Raw genomic sequence first — 25,208 nt, forward strand, 5'->3', positions numbered from 1 at the left:
TTTATTTATACAAGTATTTCTATACCACCGTCTCACATAAATTACCAAGGCAGTGTACAACAATATCTGCAACGCCAATAAAATATAAAATGCCCTTAAAACAATATAAAATAATTGTTTAAATGGCTGGCTAATCTTGAGAAGCAATGGCAAACCTAGACAGCATCTTAAAAAGCAGAGACCTCACCTTGCCAACAAAGGTCCGTATAGTAAAAGCTATGGTTTTCCCAGTAGTGATGTATGGAAGTGAGAGCTGGACCATAAAGAAGGCTGATCGCCGAAGAATTGATGCTTTTGAATTATGGTGCTGGAGGAGACTCTTGAGAGTCCCATGAACTGCAAGATCAAACCTATTCATTCTGAAGGAAATCAGCCCTGAGTGCTCACTGGAAGGACAGATTCTGAAGTTGAGGCTCCAATACTTTGGCCACCTCATGAGAAGAGAAGACTCTCTGGAAAAGACCCTGATGTTGGGAAGGATGGAGGGCACAAGGAGAAGGGGACGACAGAGAACAAGATGGTTGGACAGTGTTCTCGAAGCTACCAGCATGAGTTTGACCAAACTGTGGGAGGCAGTGGAATACAGGAGTGCCTGGCGTGCTCTGGTTCATGGGGTCACGAAGAGTTGGACATGACTAAATGACTAAACAACAATCTTGAGAAATTTGAACTGAACAGACCTGTCAGCATAAAGACACCTTCAAAAGACACATGAAAGTAAAAGGCAAGGATGCCTACCAAATCTCTGCTGGAAGAGTGTTCCATACATAGCGTACAACTGGCAACACTAAATACCTGACTTCTGGTTGAGGCCAGTTGGGTATCTGTAATATGGGGGACTACTAATGGAGCTCTCCTGGATGATTTCAGTGATCAGTCTAGGATATAAGGGCTCAGGCAAGCCTTAAGGTATCCTGGGCCCAAATTGTTCAGGGCTTTGTATATCAACACAGGAGCTTTGGCTTTTGATGGCTAGCATACGGGTAGCCATTAAGAGATGTTTTAGCAAAGGTTTCACCTGCTGTAGGCCACCTGTAGAATCCCATTCACCATAGGTATTACTCCTAAAAGACCAGTGACTTCATTACTCAGAAAAAGTGTTGAGAAATTTTCTTCTGGGAGGCATTCCGAGTGCACACTGCTATTTGTGGCAGCAACAGTCTGTCTTGAGCAGATTGTGAATAATGTCGGGACTCTGCATATGTGTATGTGTGGTGTGTGTTGCCTTTAAAGGAAGTCTCTCAGCTCGTAGCAGGTATTGTGCTGTCCCTTGAGTTCATTGTTGGACCGAGGGCAGTGGTTGAAAGGGGCTTGTTGTTAACAGCCTTTCATGAAAGGGGTTGCTTGTTTCCCTTCAGTGGAATTCAAGCTGCTGCTCTTCCAGTCTGACCTCTTCCCAGTGTGCTGCTCTGCTGGGAAATGCTGCCCTCCAAAGGTGCAAAGACTGTGCAAATTAGCTTTATATATATATATATATATATATATATATATATATATATTTGTTTTCGTAGATTTTCACGGGTACAGGAATGCAAGTTTTGGTGTCCTCGGGTGTCTTCCCGTGTAAAAGTTGGGGTGTCTAGGCGACGTTTCGACGAGGTCTCACTCGTCATCTTCAGGCTGGTGCTTTCGGCTTCTTGTTACTGGAACAGAGCCAGTTACTGTTCCAGTAACAAGAAGCCGAAAGCACCAGCCTGAAGATGACGAGTGAGACCTCGTCGAAACGTCGCCTAGACACCCCAACTTTTACACGGGAAGACACCCGAGGACACCAAAACTTGCATATATATATATATATATATGCTTTCGTAGATTTTCACGGGTACAGGAATGCAGGTTTTGGTGTCTTCGGGTGTCTTCCCGTGTAAGAGGAAGTGCCTAGACACCCCAACTCTTACACGGGAAGACACCCGAAGACACCAAAACCTGCATATATATATATATATATATATATATATATATATATATATATATATATTAAAAAACCTCTCCAAGATGGGCACCGATGTAACCACCACCAGCAGAACCGAAAAGGAACTGGCTTCATGAAATTACCATATGTTTGATAGCAGCTGAATCAATTCCAGGCTGTTCCACATAGACATCACCTACTGGGTTTGTGATGGTGTTGAGTGTGTGGCCTTTAATGTGTGGTTTTTTTAATTGATGTTAACATAGATGCCAACCGCAGTGCATAGCTGGTAGTTCAAAGCTGCCAAGAAAACGCTTTGCATGTTGGCTGTTGCTATGTAGTAGTGACGCAACGTTTTGTTGCGATGGCGGTTTAGAAAGAAACCGTTTCCCACTTTAGTTAAGTATTGTCACCCACAGAGTCTTTCATGGTATTGATAACTATGCCTGGACTATCTTCCTTCTCTCTAGAGGGGCAGCCCCTGTTTCTGAGGTTAGGGGGCAGGGATTGGCCTGGTTAGTGCTCCTGGCCCCAGTGAAAGAAGCATGTTTCTTCACATCAGGGCTGAAGAAATTTGTGAATCTAGCTGTGGCAAAGATGGACCTGCCATAGAGACAGGGGAGATAGAAAATAAAGCAGCACTAGCATTTGTTTGCTGCTCTTTAAAGGAAGGCCAACCACACCAGTCCCTTTCAGGCACTTACAAAATCGTTCTTTGGGTCATAGCTTCTCTTTCATCCTTCCACAAGAAGCAGTTTAACAGCGGTGCGCTGGAATACCTCTAGAACCATAGTGTTCTGTGTGACTTTTGTTGCCACGTTGATTTGACTTCTCAAAATGCTAACACAACAGGGCACGTTCCACAGCGTGATAACACTAGCTTTAATAAGTCTTGCCAGCAGTAGAAAGGCAGGTAACTGCATTGCCACCATAACATACAAACATTATGCACCACTGATTCTTTGTTTTTGTTTTTTAAAAAAATCTTGCTTATACTGTCAAAGGGTCTCAAGAATTGTGCCATGTTAGAGAATTGGATTTATTTGTTGTGTTTTCCACAAGAGAGAGATGTAAGCACACAATGTTTCCATTAACGGGACCTACCCGCTACTCAGCAAAATAAAACAACAAACCTTATTTTTGCATTTGCAACGGTAAACTGATATAACAAAGGGTATCCTCTTAATCTTCTAGTTCTGATTTTGCAGGTAAAATGTTCTGCCACTGAAACAAGAATTGACCTGTACATTGTGGGCACTTCTCACAGCTGTTTATTGTGGGCTCAGTACTTGTGCATGCAGTGCATGCAAGTCTTTTGCAAAGACACACAAATAAATGGGGTTTGTGCAGGGGTGAATATGGATGGGGTAGCATTTTTTCGAGGACAACTTGTGTGGATGCTGTGAAAAGCAGCAGCAAGTCGACAATAAACTGTGCAGAGCTGCCCTGAATAAGTCAGGATTTTTTTCACCCTTCTCTCTTTAAAAGAAAATTCCCTCTTATTTAGTTCTGCTGTTGAAATAGAATCTGCCTTCCAATGGTGCAAGCTTAGATATGTACACTCAGAAGTAAGTATCAGCACTGGACTGAATACTAGGTCTCCAAGAGATTGGGGCATACAATTTGTCTCCTCTTTTCCTAATTGAGGACCACAGTGAAGTTTGTGTGGCCACAAGTTTACATGGGCGAAAGACGTTTACACTTCATAAATTAACCTACAGGCTTCACTGCCAGTGGAGATGGGTGACTTCCTCTCAGCTCATGTCAGATTCGATTGGAAAATAAAAAAATGACTTGGCTTCTTTTCCGAAACCAATCCGGAAGTCATTCCTTCCTCCCATTCACACACCGACTCCCTCCCTGTTTCCCTTTTAAACAAGACTCACACAGCTGGCACTTTGGTCACAGAAAGAGAGGGAACAAACTTCTCCCTGCCTCTCCCCTTAAGTGTGCTGGTTGCATGCCAGGAAGAAGAACCCCAGTGGCCCTTGGGAGATGTAGTTTCCCCAACAGATATTGCAATCCAAGTAGCCCTTTGAGGAGCAAGCTTAAATTTGCCAAACATCTGCTTATAAGCTTCATGAGACATCTGGCTCGCCAACTGTTGGAGATAAATGCTGTGACCAGATGGATTTTTGCCTGATATAGCAGTGTCCTTATGTTCTTAGAGTCCTTACATTGCCCTTAGATCCCACCCCACCCACCCACAACTATTTTATTTATTACATTTATCTTCTAAGGCTCTTGCGGTGGTGTATATGGTTCTCCTCCTCCCCGTTTCATCCTCTCAAACAACCCTGTGAGGTACGTAGGTTAGGCTAAGAGATGGTGACTGGCCCAAGGTCACCCGGTGAGCTTCATGGCTGAGTGAGGATTCAAACCCTGCTCTGTAAGGTCCTAGTCCAACACTCTGACCATTACACCATACTGATTCTGTTCTTGGTAGATGTTTGCTCTTAATCTGTTCTTTGTCATAGAGTCCCTTGTAACTTGGTTTTTTTTCTTACAGCAGTAAATATTTTGTTGGCCTTACATGTAATCTTGGGCATGTAGACTCTTTCAAATTTAGAAAATGATTTTAAGTTTCCTTATACCTTCCAAGGGAATTGTGTGTTGAAACAGTTCTAAACAGGCTGGTTTTATTCTCGCTATAAAAACAAAGAGGGGAACTGAGTTTTCCTCCACACAGTGAAGCTCTGCCCACCTCTGCGTCAGGCGGACTACCAGTCTACCAACGCTGAATCGAGCCAGTGCTGTTAACGGGGCAGTTGTTTCATTGCAGCACAGAAATAATGGCCTGTTCTTATGCAGTGGTCTGTTCTTATGCTGGCCACTCTGTGCTTCCCAGTCCTAACCTGCCAATGAACATTAGTTACTGTTTTTATTCTTCTGTTGGTTATCACCCATGGAAACCATTTGCTTTGCTGAGAAACCACATCAGCTACCTAACGCTGGTATGCAGCTAAGATTTCTCGATACAGCCTTCATGGAGAGGAGGGGTTGGACCAGTAGTTGTTTACTCGAGCCTTGGATTAGTATGACATAACTGGGTCTCAAATCTATTTTGTTCGTGGGAGATGAGATGAAACAGTGAAATCTGCTATTATTTAATGCTTCTTGCTCTATTCTGACTCTCGCGTTTCCCCAAAGCCAGTAGCTTTCTCTGTATGATAAAAGGGCCCAGGCAGAGGAGGTGAGATGCTTTCACTGGCAAGCTGCAGATAAAGGTGGCACTAATAGGGAGCTGCAGACAAGCGTATTTCTGCCTTTAGGTTAGCTGCTACCATCTCAAAACTTATTAAATGCTCTAAGGAGTCATTTGGGGGTGGGGGGAATTCCATCATGTACCGAATAATTAAGACAAAGTTCTGCCCTCACATACCAGGGAACTATGAAATCTCTGTAATAATTTCAGTTTGGAAGGAGATGCACTTTGTTCATGCTTTACGTTATCTGTCCTAAACCTTAGACTTGGCTTTAAATGTGTGCAGGTTGTGGGTCACAGCCTTATCAATTCACTGAAATGCATACCTGCCTAGTTCCCATTGGAGGCTGTGAGGCCAGATGTCCTTAAACACAGTTACTCAAGTTTCATAGGGATGTTGTTTGTTTACTAATTCTCTCTTGATGTTGAATATAATTGACTAGTGTCATGGTAGGCTTTCACTTTGATTCAAAACAGCATTTGGGAAGGAAGAGCCTGTTCACTGGAAGAGGGTGGCGTCTGCTGGGTTCCCCATTTGCAGTATCACCTGCCTTTTTAAGCTCACCGAAGGTCAAAAGTGAACCAGTTCTGTGGAATTCAGAATGCCTCCTGCTTAATCCCCCTTTTCCCTCTCCTGTGGCTCTGATCTCATTTACCCTCTTCCTTGAGTCACAGGTTGGTAACCTGTAGTCATTGGGCCTCATGCAGCTCCAACCTTATTTTATGCAGTTCCCAGTGCCAGAAGCTGCCATTATCTTCCATCCCATTAGTGTTCCTTCCTACTTACTCATTCACTTCCCTTTCTTGCCACTCATTTACTCATTTGTGTGTGTGTGTGTGTCTGTGTGTGTCTGTAGCACACTAAAGTCAGAAATGATGCGCTTTCAAAAACAGTAGGTGCGTTGTACACACACACAATCCTCTACATACTTATACAATAACAACACCATTAAACGCAGTAGGTTAGTTTCTGTGTAGGACTAGGAATTCCAATCTGAAGAAGCCGTGATTATCTTGAACCCAGAACACTTTCGTTTACCCACCTTCAACAAGATTTGCCCCTACGGGAATGTGGACCTGGGCCGGGACAAAAGTTTGTGTTACCCCCATGTGCCCTTACGTCTTCCACTACGTTCTGGTCATATTTCATTTCAGCTTCAAGGTTCACTTTTGAGTCTTTTGTGATTCCCCTGAGCATTGTGCAAAAGATGGTGGCCTGCTTTGAAACAGCACCATGTCTGGGAGTTAATGTGACGGGTATGTAAGTAAGTATACATGTATTGCCCTTTTTGTGAGTAGGCTGTGTCCTCCAAGGAAAAGTTTCCCTGACCCTCAGTGCACATGTGCTTGAGATCATTGGAGAGTAGGACACTCTTGGCAGTGGCACAGAATGAATGCTGAAAATAGGTGATGGTATCGTACATACAAAACAAATCTTCTGTAGGGTTTTTCCCCCCATTTGAGTTTCCATGGAAGACAAGCTGAGGGAACAAAGGTGGAACTAGACTTCTCTTTGAATTTACATGGCTGGCGCCAATAGATATTTGTGAGCTTTAGACATGTGGATGGGGACTCAGTCAAGGCCAGAAAGAGTCCCTTGTATCTTGGTTAAATCAGGTGCAAGTCCTTAATTGAAGTTAAGGAACTTTCTTCTGCCCAGGAACTTAAAAGTATTGCAGTCCTGTCACTTTCAAATGCTGGTGCCTGTTTCATCATGGCAAGGAGAAGGAAGCTTTGAAGCCGGGAGGATTTAATTTTGTTTGGAAGGTATTATTTTTAGATCCAAGGCGACCTCAAAACATCAGTTTGTCTGTCATCCTCCCTTTCTTACAAGTTGTTTGCCAGCTACAGTGCACTGCAATAAAATAATGGCTTAACGGCAGGGATGGCGAACCTGTGATACTACAGATGTTGTCCTATTAGCACCCAGCCAGCATGGGCAATGGGCCAATTGTATATGCTTATGCAAGTTAGACTAGCATATACAACTAGATTCATGCACTTGAATCTGAATTGAAACTTAGTTCACAGGTTAAGAACAAGAATTGGTAGTGTTACTTTATGCTTCTGCAAACTTCAATAAGTCATGTACGGCCCCTAATTTAATTTATTCTTGCTTCACAAGGAATGGATATGGATGTTAAGACGCAGGGCAGCCTTAGAGTCAAGAGGTGAATAAGGAAGGCAGGGAAGCAGTCACTCATTCCCCACCTCCAAGCAGGAGAGAAGTGCTGCCACACCGTCTTCCCCTGGCTACACCACTTAAAATTAGGTGTACAGCCTGGTCTAGGTGGGACTGCTCCCCCTAGAAGAAGCAGATGCCTACTTAGGATGGTACTCCTAGATCCACGTCTGTCACTTAATGCCTTGGTGGCCCAGAATGCCTTTTACCAACTTTGGCTGGTTTGCCTTTCCTGAACAGGGGTAGCCCAGCCACTGACCCATGTTCTAGTAACCATCACTGTAACGATATGGCAGTGGCTGTCTCACTAGCTGCTTCTGGGCCCGATGCAAAGTGGCAATGCTTATCTTTAAAGCCATAAACAGCCTGGGACCTAAAGAAATGAAAGGAGCACCTGCCCCAGTCTTATTCTGCCCATGCATGAGGAGCTGTCTCTGTTCTCTGTGCCTCCTTAGCAATAGATAGCCTGCTTTGTATTTTTAGTTGCTCTTCCTGTTTTGATGTATTGAATGAGTTTGTATATTATGGTGTGCTTTGTGATTGTGTGTATTTTTATTATGTATCTGTACCCCGCTTTGGGATGAAGGGTAGGCAAAAAGTAGCCGTAAGTTAATAAGATAAATAAATAGAACTGCACTTTCCCTTTCCTGGAAGGGAGTGTCAGTCTGAAGGGTGTGACTCACAGATGTGCCAGTCCCATACCTGAAAATAAACTTCAAATAAATTTCAGATACCTTGTAGAAGACTGCTTTCAGCTGGTTGTATGGGCCATAATTTTCTCTATCCACATTTCAGACATCATAATGATGCTCAAGGATGCCCTCCCATATTTCAAAGGGAAAGCCAAAAATAGACCTCCTCTGAATAACTAAAAGAAGCAAAACTTCCGGAGGAGTAACAGTGTTAGTCTGTTGCAGCAAAAACAATGGCCGTGTTTGTATATCATGTTAAACCCAAGGGTAGGGAACATTTCTGGCCAACTTCGGCAGGTGGGGTGGTCAACGCAAGCGTCAAATCACTTTGCATAATTGCAATGTCAGATGATCAATAGGTGGGTTGTCCTGCTCACCTGTCAGCTTGCCAAAGTGCTTCCCAATTGCCCAATAGGCAGCTGCCACCCAGTGCCAGGTTTACATATGGGCTGAGTGGGCTGCAGCCCAGAGACTTAGACTCTAGAGGGGCCTTGGCCTCTTGCCTGGTTTTATTTTATTTTAAAAAGGCAGATTTTACTCTCTAGGCCCAGTTGCTAAGTAACATTAAGCACATGATGTATGAGTCTGTTTAGTAAAGTTCATGGAGGCTTTAAAGCTACTTGGATTCAAATGATAAAGTCAGCTATTAAGCAGTTCAGATCACTGGACAAAGGTCCATTGGAATATTAACACTGCAATGGACCTTTTGCCATTTTGAAGCAAGCATTCAAAAACCCAGCCTGGTTCTGCTCAAATAATTTATTCTACTCCATCAAAGTCAATGGAGAAATCTACCCAGTCTACTGTTTTGTGTGCAGACTTTTCTCTAACCAAACTACCTCAACTATAGCTCTATCTTCTTCTGGATTTGATTATTGGCACCACGTTTATCTTGTTCAAACCCATGGAAATTCTAAAAATCATATGAACTCCATGTTAACAAACTTAACAAGAAAGCTTGTGATGAAACTGAAAAAGGAGATTCTAGATGACAGGGTGAAAAGCTTCTGCAGAAAATGGAAGAATTTGAATTCATTTCCATGCTTCATCTTTGGAGGCATTTGCTAGACCAATCTCATAGGGTTAGCAAGTCACTCCAAAGTTTGCAAAATGAGCTCATGTGCAGATATTTACAGCTCACTATTGCAGTCTGTATCAAACATTCAGGCTAATTTTGATGAAATCGAACAGCAAGCAAAATTTACTCTACCAGATAAATTGAGATAGGGTAAATTGAGAGCCAGTGTGGTGTAGTGGTTAAGAGCGGTAGTCTCGTAATCTGGGAAACCGGGTTCGCGTCTCCGCTCCTCCACATGCAGCTGCTGGGTGACCTTGGGCCAGTCACACTTCTTTGAAGTCTCTCAGCACCACTCACCTCACAGAGTGTTTGTTGTGGGGGAGGAAGGGAAAGGAGAATGTTAGCCGCTTTGAGACTCCTTAAAGGGAGTGAAAGGCGGGATATCAAATCCAAACTCTTCTTCTTCAGATGTAGAGTACGAATCTGTGAAAAGAAGGCAGTGAGTACCGGGGGGCAGGGGAACAATGATGAGACAGCACCTGAACCCAGTGATGGCCAAACTTGGCCCTCCAGCTGTTTTAGGACTACAGTTCCCATCATCCCTGACCACTGGTTCTGTTAGCTAGGGATGATGGGAGTTGTAGTCCAAAAAAACAGATGGAGGGCCAAGTTTGGCCATCACTGCCTTAGACAGACTTTCTCTAAGAGACATGTTTAGGGTGAATTCATTTATCCCTGTCCTGGATGGCCTTGAAGTCAACCTAGACAGAACAGCAACTGTGCATAGGAGTGCAGCTGGCAATTTTCCATTTTTGGTGAACCTGCAAACAGCCAAGGAACAGATTCACAATGGTGTTTGAGATGCTGATGCAAGAGTATCCAAAGGATGCTGAGGTTAGTCTAGTCCATGATCTCTTGCACTTCCACCTGTGCGTTAAACAAGCTCACCACCAAGATATGTATCAAATAATATTCCTGGAGAAAATTTGGACAGCTTTTCCCAATGTGGAAACAATTTTCAGATTGTTCCTCTGTTTAATGGTCACAAACTGTACTGGCAAAAGATCATTTTCTAGACTAAGAAGGATAAAGAATAATTTACGGTCAACAATGTCCTGAGATTGGTTGTCTGATCTAAGCATGCTCTGCATAGAAAATGATGAACTGCGACTTACTGATTTTAATGATATAATTGATACATTTGCATCCAAAATAACTTGAAAGTAACTGTTCCGACTTTGTATGTAGTGTAATGTTACAGCGTAGCTATGATTCCCCTATGAATGTTCTGTGTGAATGTTTTCATTACTTCCATACTTTTGTAAACTTATTAAAGATTATAAATTTATTTTTAAAAATACAGTAGGCTTTTTATCAATGCTAAAATTTCAGCAATCTTCTAGTTTCATTGCATAGATAAAGAAGAGAACAAGATTTTGTTTCTCATGATCATATGCTATTAAGTTTGGGCCTCCCAAACTATCCTAGCTTAGGACGTCCAGTTGCTTTAATCTGGGCCTGCTGCCACCTCTACATTAAACCATAGTCAGTGGTTAGCAGTGGCTAAATGTGAGTGAGAAGCATATTGGTGCTCACTGCCCAAATGTCCCCACTTTGCTCTTCTGCATTTTTGCTGAGCTGGGAGCAACAAGCAGCTAGCTTTTGGCTTGTTGTGTCGTCCAAACTTGTGCTCGTGGTTTGATTCCTCAAAACAAACCACAAATGGTAAGCCAAGAACAAATGTTGTGCATTTGCATTGCCCATAGTTAAATGTTATAGTCTGACATGATATGCAAGGCAGGCCACTTTGTTCTGCAGTACCTTAAAGACTAACAAATCTATTGTGTCATAAGGTTTTATGGGCTACATGCATGAAGTGAACTCCTCCAGATTTCAGGCATAAGAGGAAAGGGAAGAGAATGTTGTAAATATTGGGTTCAAAACTGTTCCTTAGAAGAGGCAGAAATTGAACAATGCGGACAAACTTCTTCAATCTACTCTCTCTGTTCCCTCCCCACTTGTTTTTCAGATGAAAGGATCTGTTCTCCACCATTTATGGAGTTGACAAGTGCTTGTGGAGGTGACACGTTGCAGCAAATAGAGAAGAATGGAATTGCATTCCCATTCAGTACGTCAACAGACTTTGCATTTCACCTAATAATAGGCAACTAGAGTATTATCCCCTGAAATGTATTCTGATAGTCAGCACACCTCAGAAAAGAAGGTTGGAAACAGTACTTGGCTGTGGCCCTCGAAACGTTGTCCAGAATGGAATGTGGCCCCTAGGCTGGAAAACGTTCCCCCACCCCTAGACTAATGTGTGTGTCTTTGATTTACTGTGTGTGTGCTGTGTACACTACATAGTATGCAGGAAAGCTCTCACCAAGCATCACAGTGTGATGCAACAGATTTCCCCATTGTTTGATTCTTTCCGGATTGTATGGAATGATTTTCCAGGGTCATTGTGAAAGACTCGGGTCCCTGATTATATTGGTGGCATTGAGAGAACGGTATTCCAAAACTGTGGTGGCCACCATAGAGAAAGTCCCTTTTCCCATGGCCACTCATCTTACAAACCATGTGGGTGGACACACCAGGAGGGCCCACAAAGCTGATCTTAACATGTGGCCAGGTTGGGGCGGGCTGCAGGCAGACCAACAAAAAATTTGGGCCCAGTCCACTTAGTGCTTTAAAGGTTAAAACCATCCCTTTGCATTAGGCCCCAAAATGTACCAGCACAGCCTGTTACCAGTGCTGACCCTCTTGCCCCCAGCAGGGCTCTGGTAGTCACAGTGAAGAGTGTTTTGGTTTTGTTCTACCCTATTTACTCAAAGTTAGCATTTCTCCTTTTTTGTTCGTGTAGTCTGTAAGACAAGAGTGGCCCATGGAACCAACTCGCATGAGGTGAGTATCTCCATCTTCTGCCTGATGAAAAATTAAAAAGTGCCTTTGTTGGGGGTCCTAGTAGAAAAGGAGGAGAGAAACTGCCCCCATTGGTATTTTTGTTTATATATCTGAAGGAGAAGTAGAGAAGGTTCTTCTCTTTTTTAAAAAAATTCAGAAGTCATTGCTAAGGCTGCATCTTAATGTTTTAATGTTGTATTTTAATCTTGTTTTTTTAAATTGTATTTTAATCAACTTGTTTTTATTATTGGTTGTTAGCCGCCCTGAGCCCGGTCTTGGCTGGGGAGGGCGGGGTATAAATTATTATTATTATTATTATTATTATTATTAGTCTCATAACTCATACTGGGCATCGCAGTTAACTGTTTTCTCATTCCGCATGCCAATTTAATAAACGCTTGATATTCAGTTAATGAAATACTATTATTGAAGTGTTCTTCTCCAAATTAACATTAGAGAGTTCTATTTAGTTCTATCTATCTAATTCTATTTAGCACAGAGACATTTTTTAAAATTCCAACCACTAAATGCCAGCCCTTTACCTTGAGCTACCTGGAAGGTATTCAGCCTCTGCATTGACAGGCAGGCATTGTAAAAAGAGAGCTTCATACCTGTGCAGCAACTGATAGGAATGCCTCTTTAGGTCCCCATGTTATCCACATGCAGCTCACACTGATAAAAGGATGCTCTTTGTTGCTCTTGGGTTACCTGATGGAAAAGTATGGAATAAAGCTTAAGAAGACCTTAATTAAATTCTGAACCCAAATCTTCAGCAAAGCAGTGGCACTGACTTCAGAGATGCAGTGGGCTGGCTATTGGTTTGCTTTTAAAGAGTTTTCGTGTTAAATTATACTTTGTACTTTTAAAGTACAGATCCTCAGGGTCCCTTGCAACTCTTCGGTTCTATGATTCCATGATTCTAAAGTTAGCGCAGCAGGTGAGAAGCTAGCTGTCGGCTTGAATAGGCAGGGGCAGCAAAGTGTCCCCAACTGCTCAGTACAAAAGAAACCATAACAGTGGCTCAACAGAAGTCGCACAGACCCTGCCCAGAAAGCTGGATACGGACCATTGGTTCATTGCTGTGTCATGCCAAAACTGCTAAAATAAAAGGTTTTATTGTCAGTCCATACTTGTTCATTAAAGGTTTAAAATGTTATTTTTGCTCGTATGAGATCTCTGATAAGCATCTTTGGTTTCTTTCAGTCTCCTTCCCACCCCCCACCCCCAAACCAAACGCTGCATAAAATAATTCAGAAAGCTGTTTTCTGCGTTGACTCATCTGAATACTAAATGTAAAGGCAGCCAAAGTGGGCTCTTCATCCACTTGGCAATTTGCATGACGAACACACCCAAGGTGCAAAGTGGAAGCCACACCTTCTCCAGACTTAAAAATGATTATGTGCGCATCTGTGTTACTGCTGCAGGGAGCCACTGGTACGACAGTGATCCTGTACGCCACGTAATGTGTGTTAATTACGCTTAATTGCAAGTCCTTGTAAGAACATGTGGTTGCCCCTCTCCATTTTTCAGATGGCCATCATATTCAACCAGGAAGGCCTGAAAGCTATCCAGCCTCCGTGTGTGATCCAAAGCTTCATCAACCACAACGCCGTCCTATACAAAGTCTTTGTGGTTGGAGAGTCATACACTGTGGTGAAGAGACCGTCTGTGAAGAACTTCTCAGCAGGCATTTCAGGTAAACCTCTGAGAATGGCACTTTTGGTGCAAGCCAGAACGGCCCAAGAATTGGGCTTTAGGTCATGATGGATAATCATGTCTGTCATTGTTGTTGTTTTGCAGTAGATGTTCTGCTTTTTCTCATTCTGTTACACGGAATCCAGATGTCTTTGTTTGAAGGGAAGCCTTTGGTTGGAAATGTATCACACAGCCCATCATATTGTATGTGTGCACGTGCATTGCTTTTGCAAGTGTTGTGAGGAGCCACATGCACCTGTTTGTGACATCACTAGTGCCTCCCCCCAATAGTTTTCTTTTCAAGAACAAAACAGCAATTTAATTAAAAGCTCCTGACCCCTCCCTTTTGCAGCAAATGTACCACCTCCCTGTCCATTATGTTGTGAAGTATTGCAGTGCTCGTTCTGGATTGGTGCAAGTGAAGGGATGATGTAAAATAGTCCCAGGACTTCTAAACAAGTTGCAAATATCGCAAAGACACATAGAGTTCCTGGGTTACACTGCCCCCTGGTGTTGCATTTATCTATTCAAATCCCTTAACGAGCCAAGAATAATGATTTGCATGCAGAAGGGAGGGTTTTCTGCTACCTGTACAGCACAGTAATCACCTATAAATCACTAGCTCCAGAATTCTGTTTTAACCTTTATGCTTTTCTTACTATTACACGCTGCAGATCGAGAATCGATATTTTTCAACAGCCACAACGTATCAAAGCCAGAATCCTCTTCACTCCTAACAGCAGTAAGTATAACAAGGCCTATTTCTGAATACAGTGACTCAAGCAACAAAACAGATCTCAAGGCCCCTTTTTGCAACAATCTCTCCATTCCAAAGCCATTCTTTCCTGGTTTATTCTAGGAATGGCTGCTGCTACAGCAAAGTTGCAAATCAAAATCATCCAAGAAATGTTTTAATTGCACCTTTTATGTCACAGAAATGTAGGAAACTTACTTTATACCAAGTCAGACTGTTGTTTGCTGTAACTGGCAGTGGCCGCCAGAGTCTTGGGCGAAGTCCTTTCAGCACGTGATAGTTATTCTTCTTCCTTTTTATAACTAAATGGAAATGCCATGGATTGGGATTTTCTGCATGTGATGCATGCACTGTGGTTGCCCCCCCCCCCCCAAACCAGGGTGCTGGACACGTAGTAATTCGCCACAGCACTCCTGAAAAGTGGACTGAAGGAGATTAATGGAGAATGGGTTACAGTGCAACAAAGTGTTTTCCTGACACTTGATGTAATAATGCAGTCCTTTTGAATTAATAAGAAGGAAAAAGTAAACAGTGGAGCAATTTGAGCAGTGCACCTCAGCTCTGAGAAGTTTAAGGTCCACTCCCTCTGCAGTCACTTATGGGAGGATAAATGTGCAGCGGAACCTCGGTTGTCAAACGTAATCTGTTCTGGAAGACCATTTGACTTCCGAAACCTTCGACAACCGAGGCGCAATGGGCGGTCGGCGAATTCCATTGAGAAAATGGAGAAACGCACCTTAGAAGCCATTCGACTTCCGAGGCGCGTTTGAAAACAGAAGCATTCACTCCTGGGTTTTCGGCGTTTGGGTTCCGAATCGTTCGGCTTCCGAGATGCTCAATAACCGAGGTTCCCCTGTATTCGTGTTTTTCTCCTAGTCCATAAGACCCTTTCTTGATTAGTCACTTTCGTGTCCTAAATATCCTATGTGGTTTGCACTGGCTGCGCAGTAGGAAATGGGACAAAAGAGTGAATTAGTTGGTCCCACTGCCCTAAACTCCATTTGTAAGGCTAGCCAGTGTGGTTTCACTTGGCTACGACTCCCGGCCTCCCTGACCATTGCTGTCCTGGCTGAGCCTGCTGAGAGTTGAAGTCCAACAACATCTGGAGTGCAACTTGGTGTCTATCATTACTCTATTCAGCAGCCATGTGGCCGCTAGAGGTGAAGTGAGATGTGCCACCTGACTTGCCACCACTGTGCCGCCCACTTCCGTCCTAGCACCCTGCTGCCATGGTGCAAAAAGACAGATATTGCTTGCTCAGTGGTTCTTCACCTTCCTCTCCTTGCCCCAGCAGCCCCTCAAAATCTTCTTCAGGGGTTTTGGGGCAGACCTTTAGGGCATACAAAAATTTGTAGGAGGGAGAAGAAATCTGTTGGATACAGCTTGTTGGTTGATCTTGCACTCAGAAGTCGTTTAAAATAAGGGTGTATTAGTAGTTGCTGTTTTCCCTTGAAGTGCTAACAGCCCAGGTGCATGTTTACCACTTAAAGCACTACACCTGAACCTTTAGAAAAGTTACATGAGTAACTAAGTCCATCGTAACTTTTCCATGATTGCGTGGCTTTGAGGTCATCCTATGAGCATCAGATTCAAAGTGTTGGTGCTGACCTTTAAAGCCCTAAATGGCCTCGGTCCTGTATACCTGAAGGAGCGTCTCCACCCCCATCATTCAGCCCAGACACTGAGGTCCAGCGCCGAGGGCCTTCTGGTGGTTCCCTCATTGCGAGAAGTGAGGTTACAGGGAACCAGACAGAGGGCCTTCTCGGTAGTGGCGCCCGCCCTGTGGAACGCCCTCCCATCAGATGTCAAAGAGATAAACAACTACCTGACATTCAGAAGACATCTGAAGGCAGCCCTGTTCAGGGAAGTTTTTAATATTTAATGCTGCATTGTTTTTAACACTTGATTGGGAGCCGCCCAGAGTGGCTGGGGAAACTCAGCCAGATGGGCGGGGTATAAATAATAAACTATTATTATTATTATTATTATTATTATTATTATTATTATTATTACCTCCCTCTTCTAAAGTCTCATAACTGAAAGCAATATATAATGCAGTTTCCATAGGGTATTATAAAAAACACAAGACACTCTTCCATGGCTGTCATTAATCAATGATTAAAAAATAAAAAAAATCTGCCAGCAGTAAAATAGGAAACTGTCTTGGAGACAAAACACACACTCCAGTTTTTAAACTTTCTCTCTCTCTCTCTCTCTCTCTCTCTCTCTCTCTCTCTCTCTCCTTTATAGCTAGATAAAATAGAAGGTGTGTTTGAGAGGCCAAATGATGACGTCATTCGGGCAATCTCAAAGACACTGAGGCAAGCCCTGGGTGTTTCTCTCTTTGGGATTGACATCATCATTAACAACCAGACTGGTCAGCATGCTGTCATCGATATAAATGCATTCCCAGGTAAGAGCAGGCTGCTACATATCATATGAGAGCATCTGCAAACATTACGATGGATGTGGAAAATACCTTCTGCAGCATACCCATTGCAGGGGTCTTATTTGCCCAAGGACTTCCACTGCACAATGGCACTTGCCTTGCCTTTCCTCTCCTCTCCCCACCCCAAATCTGCTGTGACATGTTGGGGGTGGGGAGGAACCCAGAACAGATTTGAGGGACGCACGAGAGGAGAGGGAGGGGAAGTTTTGTTGCGCAACAGAAGTCCTTTTGTCAACAGGACGACTTTGTTGGACATCACCTGTGAGTACAGATACTTCTTTAACACCAGCATATACGTTTCTGGAAAGCGACCCAATCAGCTTCCCCAGTCATGCTTATACTTGCATGTAATGTCCATGCACTTTGTGATTTTGCAGGAAACAGTGGAGCAGCACTCACCTTCCCTGCAGTGTTCCTACTGTGATGGCGGGAGGTTGAGAGGGAAAACTTGGACAGCAGTAAACTAGAAACCAGAGTTTCATTGATAATGAGAAATTGGTGTTATGAATTGAAATCTCTTAACCACAACAAAAACCAATTTCAGGATATGTTTCCTGTATTTAGATTAACATTTCTTGCTAAGTATAGCGCCTAAAAATATCCAGGTTTCCCCTACTTTATCCCATGTTTGCTTTATTCTGTCATGAGGATTTATCATTCTCTGGAAAAGAATTTCACTTTAAAATATTGCAGCTAGGAACATGGTAGATTTGCTTTGCTTTATGGCACTCGATGTCATCACCTCTAGAGAGGAAATGTGCTTTTTGCCCTTCCTTCCACAATCAGACACTTGGGGGCTGTTCCAGCTAAGATGTTTTAGTGCTTAAAGTGCTCTAAAGACACTTTACTGCTCTCCCCTCCTCCAGTCACGTTGTAATCTGTATGAAAATCCATATTGCATACTATTTATCTCCTTGTACTCGTTTTCAAATGTATTCTATCCTTAAAAGTGCCTTTTAGGATGTTTTATAAGCTGAGAACCATATCCAGATTTCAGAAAACTGCAAGATCCAAAGAATAATTATATATTTGCTCTGAAAGGTAGGAAATAGTTCAGATTGCTAAAAATTGCAGACCCAGTGAAATGCTCCTCCATCACTTGGTAGGTCTGAATTATACAGGAAGGAAGGAAGGAAGGAAGGAAGGAAGGAAGGAAGGAAGATTTGATTTGTGAAATAGAATCCCCATTTCATCAGGAACTTTCATTGAGAGAATGAAAAAGAATGTAGGAATACTTCGGTTCAGTTCCATGTGTGAATGTAACAGGAATGGGTTAAGGGACAACTAACCTGGGTAACTGATTTCTTCTCCCATGCTTCTGTTTTTTTTTTTTCCTTTATTTTTTTTAAAGATATTTATTAAAATTTTCAAGATATTACAAAATGAAAAAAGAAAAAAGAAAAATACAAAATAAAAAAACAGTTAAAAACAACTCAATCTTTCCATTACTTATTTTTCATTAGCTTGTTTCCCGGACCTCCTCGCGCCTCCCTTTTTTGTATTCCAGTTCAGTTTGTTAGTTCAGCAAATCCTTCCCCTCTTTATTTATCCTAATCTTTAATCTTAAAATATTGTGACATTAAATTTTTACCTATTAGTAATCCATTTTTCATATTGCCTTATAGTATTACAGCTAAAAACCACTTAACTTCTATCCAACATCATTCTAACATTCATTAATTTTACAATATTTCTGTAAATAGTCTTTAAACTTTTTCCAATCTTCTTCCACCGACTCTTCTCCCTGGTCTCGGATTCTGCCAGTCATTTCCGCCAATTCCATATACTCCATCACCTTCATCTGTCATTCTTCCAGAGTGGGTAAATCTTGTGTCTTCCAGTACTTTGCAATAAGTATTCTTGCTGCTGTTGTGGCGTACATAAAAAAAGTTCTATCCTTCTTTAACACCAATTGGCCGACTATGCCCAGGAGAAAGGCCTCTGGTTTCTTCAGGAAGGTATATTTAAATAACTTTTCATTTCATTATAAATCATCTCCCAGAAAGCCTTAATCCTTGGGCACATCCCATGTAAAATCCATGAATCTTAAAATGATGTGAGATATAAAATAATATGGCATTAGTGAATAAGTTATGAGTATGTAATAAGGAATGTAATAGGGATGAAAGTTTGGAAATAAGACTTACTTAAATATTTTAATAGATAACGAGATTTGAAAGAGGATAGGGATTTGCTGAATTTGATGGTAAACAGGAACACAAGGAAGGGAGGTGTGGGGAAGTCAAGAAACAGGGTTAAGACATTTAGAACTTTAAAGGGGAAAATGTTTAGTCTTTCTTTTTTTCTTTTTTTCTTTATGTATTTTTTATTTTCTTTGTTTTATGTTTCGTATTCTTTTATTTTTTATATGTTCTTATGTATCTCTTTAAAAAATCTTAATAAAATATCTTTAAAAAATCCTTGGGCACATCCACCAAAGGTGAAAGAATGTACCTTCAGTTTCTTTACATTTCCAACATTTATTGTCGGGCAAGTGATAAATTTTTGCAAGCTTGACTGGGGTCATGTACCACCTGTATATCATTTTCATAATATTCTCTTCTCCCATGCTTCTGGAGGGAAGTTCTAGAGAACTAAACCCTTGAGCCATACAAGAGAAGCACCTATGCTCCTCAAACTCAGAAGACACAAAGCCATCTTGGTAGGAAGGGGGAGATGGTAGTCAATGTTCAAATGTACCAATGTGACTTCTCACAGACAACATAACACTTCCTCTTACTAATTAGTCCCCTGCTTCATCTTCTCTCACAACACAGAAAGGGTTGCTGTTATCCATCATGCCTTGAGCAGAGCTGATTTCCCATTGTTGTTCCAGAAATTTCTCCATTGCTCCATCCCATGCTTCATTGTTTTGCACTTTAACAACAGCTGCAAAAGTCTCTCTGTCCTGGTAAATAAACTGTTGCCACCATTTCCCCGCTCATCCTGGCAAGAAGAGCGGTCAGCCAAACTGCAGATGACTCAATAAAGAACCTTATCAGTTCCTTAGCAGCTCACAGACTACTTTCATCCTTCCTTCCAGTTGATTACCCTTCCAATTAAATTAAATTCCCAGTCCTCTTAGCGTTGCTCAGTTCACTTCATAGATAATAAAGGATGGGGAAGAGTCAGCTCTTAAGTTTCCATCGTAAACCTTTTTCAAAATAGAGCTTCCCTCCCTTTTTCCTTTTTTTTACATACACAGTTCCATTTGATGTTATATTCATATTTATAATCTAATTTCTTCCATCCTCACTTGTACAAATATAATTTGAACTAACATTCAGAGGAGGGTTGCTGAATCATAAATGTAGAGAATAAAACTTTAAATAAATAAACCGTAGGCTACCCTCTCCCCCACCATTTTTGCACCAAATGAAGTCTTATTCAATAAAGTTTGTTCAAATTTGAACCTTAAAGTCCTTGCAGTTGCTTTGTTCTGCATTTGTGATCTCATCTCTTCTAGCACGCCCCTGCACTTTAGTCCAATTAAGCTCTAATTAACAGGAGAATTAATGGTGAAACAGAATTAATAATCTGTTTCTTAATGGTGGCGTTGGAGGGTTTTCACCAGGCAATGTGCTTTTGCACCCAGCGCCTCCCTGCCTCTCGCATTCCATGCCGGAACAAGAGCCAGGTACCAAGATGAACTGTGAGTGAAGTCTCCCCCCCCCCATCCCTGGGGGGGGGGATTTACAAGGATCATTTGCCCTCAATCATCCTTGTTTTTCCTTCGCCTGTGATCTCCCGCTGCCGTGGGGACTGCCTCCATTAAGGCAGAGCAGAACCGGAAGCCTCCCCCATAAATAATCACTTCTTAAGCTGTTGTCCCTGTGTGTTGCAGGGTGTCAGGTATCAGGGAAACCGACCCCCCCCCCCCAAGGTAGGCTGAATAGAAAGACACGGAAGCTCTTACCAAGGACTTTTATTCAGTATTCACAGAGAGAGGCTTAGAAATGTAGCCTCTTGTAGTAATGTCGTTGCTCCGAGTAAACTCCCCCCCCTCCACAATTGTCAACAGCACTACCCACCTTACGGTGGCCACTTAAGGCCATTTGCCTATGAGCGCTTTTGCTCACCTACTTTCAATGCTCACCAGGTTCTGGGAGAAGGGGGGTCTGGAATGCTTTCTAGTGATAATGTGTCAGCCAGCTGCTCCGCGTCTGCTTCCCCCCCCTCCTCCTCCTCTCCCATTATTGCCCTACTCTGCTCTTCATCTACCTCTGAGCTGTGACCTTCATCAAACCACTGTTGTGAATCTATACTGTCTTCCTCTTCTCTGGAAGGTTCAGGAGAACGGGGAGGTGGTCTCCACCATTCCTCCTCTGTCCAGTCCCTGATACAGGGTGAGAAGAAGAATGGGAAGAACTTACAGAAAGAGCTAGTCTAATAGGAAGACATCCATGCCTGACTCTTCCTCTTTCGCATTCCCTTTTCAGGTTATGAGGGTGTCTCGGAGTTCTTCACAGACCTCCTGAATCACATAGCTACCATCCTGCAGGGGCAATCACCGGAGGTGTCGCAGCTAAGTCGCAGCAAGCACCTGACGGAGCAGAGCAACAGCCTAGCGGGAGAGCGGACATGCTGTGCTAGCATGGGCTGCCGGAGCCTGGCAGGCAAAGACTCCTGGATTGTGGAGAGCGAGACCAACAGCTCCATGAAGCTTCAACACCAGAGACTAGGCTGCAACTCCGCAGTGTCTCCTAGCTTCCAGCAACACTGCGTTGCTACGTTGGCAACGAAAGCTTCCTCTCAATAACCCAATCAGTGCCATGGACTAAGAAAAAACTCTATAGGCCCCAGGATCAGAGCAGGATGGTTGGTAATGCAACTACGAAATGAAACAAATCTCTCTCGGTTCAGTGTGATTTTGGAAATGAAAAACAAAATTAGTGATCTGGGTCCACTTCATCAGATTCCTATTGTAGATTTGTAGTGAGTTTACACATACGTGTGTGTGTGTGTGTGTGTGTGTGTGTGTGTGTGTGTGTCTTAAACACTAGATCTTAATGTTGGAGGGTGGGGTCTCTGTCCCCCCACTCCTTTCCTCTTTGTGATTATTAATGACCAGAATTTCAAGGATGAACTTCACAGAATCGATAAGGATTGTATTTGAAAATTTGCACATGCCAGTTCTTCGTGACTCCTTCCCAGACCAGTCCAAAGAGTTTAGCACGAATGCCCATGGGTGCTTTTCAAGGATTCGGGACTAGGGCACAACCTACATGCCCATAATTAGTTTTGGTTTGGTGGGCGCTAATGTTAGGGCCAGTTGCAAAATGTTCCCCCTTTTCTCATAAGAAAATTATGTACTTGGCAAGTGTGAACAGTCTGTTTTCCCAGTACATTTCTTATTGGCGTAGGGCGACACAACACTGCCACTTGTTCCTTTGGCGTATATGAATGTTCCTGTATTTGGCACAGGAATAATCTGGGACAATCCTTTTCAACCAGGCCTTTTTAAATTTTCTTGCTGCTTTGCTGATCCTGAGACTGCAAAGGGTCAACTAGTTTTGTGACCACTACTCCCCATCATTCGTTTTACTCAACAGGCAGAACTTGTACAAAAAACCAACAACGGGTGGCAACTTTCATTACACTACCCACCCAACCCAATCACTCTTTGTGTTTGGCTGTCTCTCTCTTTCCTCACCTCCTCTCGTTGTCACCGGAATAGCGTCATTAGGGCAATGTTATAGAATCTATAACTTATTTCACAGCCTGCTTATACCTTAGGACCTGGTTACAAAGCAAAAGTGCACCTTAAACTCTTTCAGCACACAGTTCCTTTCAACGCACCATCTCCTGCCAGAAATTTTGTCCGCCATTGTCCAGTTCCAAATCTTAAACCAAAATTAATGGAGCTGGCCAGGATGTTGAGATGGCATTGTTGGTGAGATTGTGGGCTTCTTCCTTTTTGAAACAATCACTAAGTCGTTTAATTAAGGAAACGCTAGTAAGGTCTTATATCGGGCTTAGATACCAGTGGAGCGAGTGAACATTTACATGGATTGTAGCTCCGTAGGCCAGTTCACACATGGTGAGTGCATGGTAAGAGGATATGTGTGCATGCAAGCCAGCCTGTGGCCCAGGCTGTACATGTCTTTTCTCTCCCAGCACACATGGTTTTCAGGGGAACGGAGCATGTCCATCATGCATGTCTGCCAGCCACTTCACATGTCACACGTTGCTTTGATGTACTGTTAACGCTAAAAGAATATGAACTGTCCTTAAGGACCCCCCCCCCATTGGTCCCAAGAATGTTTGGATATGCAATAAAGAAAGAGTAACGGGGAGCAATTGATGAATTTTGGGGCACGGGAAGAGCCAGAGTGGGAGAATGACCACACACTTTGGAGACTTGACAAGTGTTTACCCTGCCCAACCTTAGGGGTGTGTTTTTTGGAGAAAGGTTTATAAGTGTTGGTATTAGAGGGCAGCAGGGGGTGGGTTGGGGAGAGAATGCTAACTTTACTTATATGTTTGGGTTTCATTTATAAACTCCGTTATAGAATGCCACAAGAAAGTAATAAACTTAATTAGCCACGCCACACCCTCTGAAAGAGGCTAACCTTTGTAAACTATTTTCCACGAGAGACTGCTAGCGCTTTCCGTACGAAATTTAGGCCACAGCAATCCTAAATAATTATCTTCCTCCCATGTCAGCCGTTGTGGAGGCATCAAAACAAATTGTATGGATTTGCCTGTGCATTTTTTAAAAACATGCATTTGGGGCGGGAGTGAAAAGTAGGTCAAACGTGGATTTTCTTCCTGTTGCAGGAAGCCTTTTCAAAGTTTGTGATGTAAAAATAAATAAATGAATGCAAACAGAACATATTTCTCCAAAACCCTTTTAATCTTGGTGAGAAGCATCACTGAAAGCAACTGATTCTCCCCTCCTTCTCTGCCTGTAATGTTCAGTAATACAAGGTTTGTGATGTTATCATGTTGAGTGTTGCAAACCCTGTGCCCACCTCATTGGCTGCTGTTGACATGAGTCGGGAAACCAGCAATGTGATGTACTGTCACAAACTTTGCTTTACTTACCATTATGGGCTGTGAGCAGCAGGAAGAGTCATGGGTTCTTGCCACAGAGGTCCTCAGGGAGCAAGCAGTCTACCATGATATATATCGCGGTACTGTGGTATCACTGGCTTACGGAGTGTTTTTAATTATTACTTCCCCCCACCTTTTTAAAAAAATTGAAGTGGCAATATTAAATTTGAGTTAAGGGATGAGCAAGCTGGAAGAAGGGTCTATTTGGTCTGGTTTAGTAATGGGGAAACATTTCAAAACTAACAATGTTTACATGAATCTGAGTATTGGATCCAATTACAGTGTATTTATGCTGTTTGCTAGATTTAATAATAAGCAAGGAATTATTTTCGCGGCTGCCTTCTAAATTGTGGTTGGCCTATTTTGCACTGCTTCATTTCTCCAAAATAAACTACTGAAATATAATTGTGCATTTTAATATTTGTTTAAAAATGATTATTTAATAAATTTTGTAATTTCTTTGAAGTTTTAACACAAAAATGCAGTCCAAATCTTGACTACCAATAGAACCTAACTTAAGTTTCATAGCCAAATAGGTTACCAGCCTCTTTCCTCCCATGGCTATAACTGAAGTTTATTGAAGTTTCATATCCTACAAATATTCTGTAACAAGATGGTATTAACAACTGGCTTGATCAGCAAGTAAGTTGTAGTTCTGTTAGTATGACATTTGCCTGTCAGTATCTTGGGTCAAACTAAGGATGGTGGATCAGTCCAACTCTGGTCTGTGTCAATTTCACACATGTTCATTCATAAGCCTGTTCCCATGTCCGCATGAATCAATGATTTTTGTTTTAAACCACACAAGAATTATTTTTAAATATGTATTTTATCACAAAATACATATTTGAACATGTTTTTTACATCAGTGTGTGTGTGCATTTCTAAACTTACATAATACTAAAATACACTTTTTAAAAAAGCATTTTCATATGTTGTTTTTTTTGAGCTGAGATCTCATATCTCAAAATCTGGAGAATTGCAAACTCCAAAGGATAACCAGTTTGCAGTGGATTCTGCAGAAAACGAATTCCTCCAGCTTCTCTGCATCAGTTTTTCCATATGGCATGAAAAAGGAATGCAACTAATTCACACAAGTGCTGGGGAAGTAAGGGTGTGCTGTTGCAAATTGCAGAGCAATGAGCAAATGTTATTAAAAAATAAAGCTACATCAGTATAAAATGAACTTTTCATCTATGGGCCACAGGAGCATCAAAACTCTTGAACCCATATTTGATGTGCTTCCAGATTTTAGTTTCCAGTGCCAGTTTGGTGTGTGTCCTTAACAGTCTGAAAGTATGCGTGATATTCCTTGTCATACATAGGGTGAAAACAGCTGTA

The 25,208-nt window shown here is 42.3% G+C and overlaps 2 protein-coding genes across 2 annotated transcripts in view; one reads left to right on the top strand and one right to left on the bottom strand.

Annotated features, from left to right (window-relative positions):
• Positions 1–24,272, top strand: part of ITPK1 (inositol-tetrakisphosphate 1-kinase) — a 133,387-nt gene extending 109,115 nt beyond the window's left edge. Inside the window, exons 5-10 of the mRNA XM_083503168.1 lie at positions 11,039–11,137; positions 11,873–11,913; positions 13,444–13,609; positions 14,283–14,350; positions 16,613–16,775; positions 21,251–24,272. Coding sequence (XP_083359294.1) covers positions 11,039–11,137; positions 11,873–11,913; positions 13,444–13,609; positions 14,283–14,350; positions 16,613–16,775; positions 21,251–21,570 — 857 coding nt within the window. The 3' untranslated portion in view covers positions 21,571–24,272. The remainder of the gene's footprint in view (positions 1–11,038; positions 11,138–11,872; positions 11,914–13,443; positions 13,610–14,282; positions 14,351–16,612; positions 16,776–21,250) is intronic.
• LOC310706715 (endogenous retrovirus group 3 member 1 Env polyprotein-like) overlaps positions 1–25,208 on the bottom strand; it is an 874,531-nt gene that overhangs the window by 640,049 nt on the left and 209,274 nt on the right. The gene's annotated exons all lie outside the window — the stretch shown is intronic.

The sequence above is a fragment of the Podarcis liolepis genome, assembly GCF_965112155.1.
Source record: "Podarcis liolepis genome assembly, chromosome: 1".
In the NCBI taxonomy this organism is placed as follows: Eukaryota; Metazoa; Chordata; class Lepidosauria; order Squamata; family Lacertidae; genus Podarcis; species Podarcis liolepis.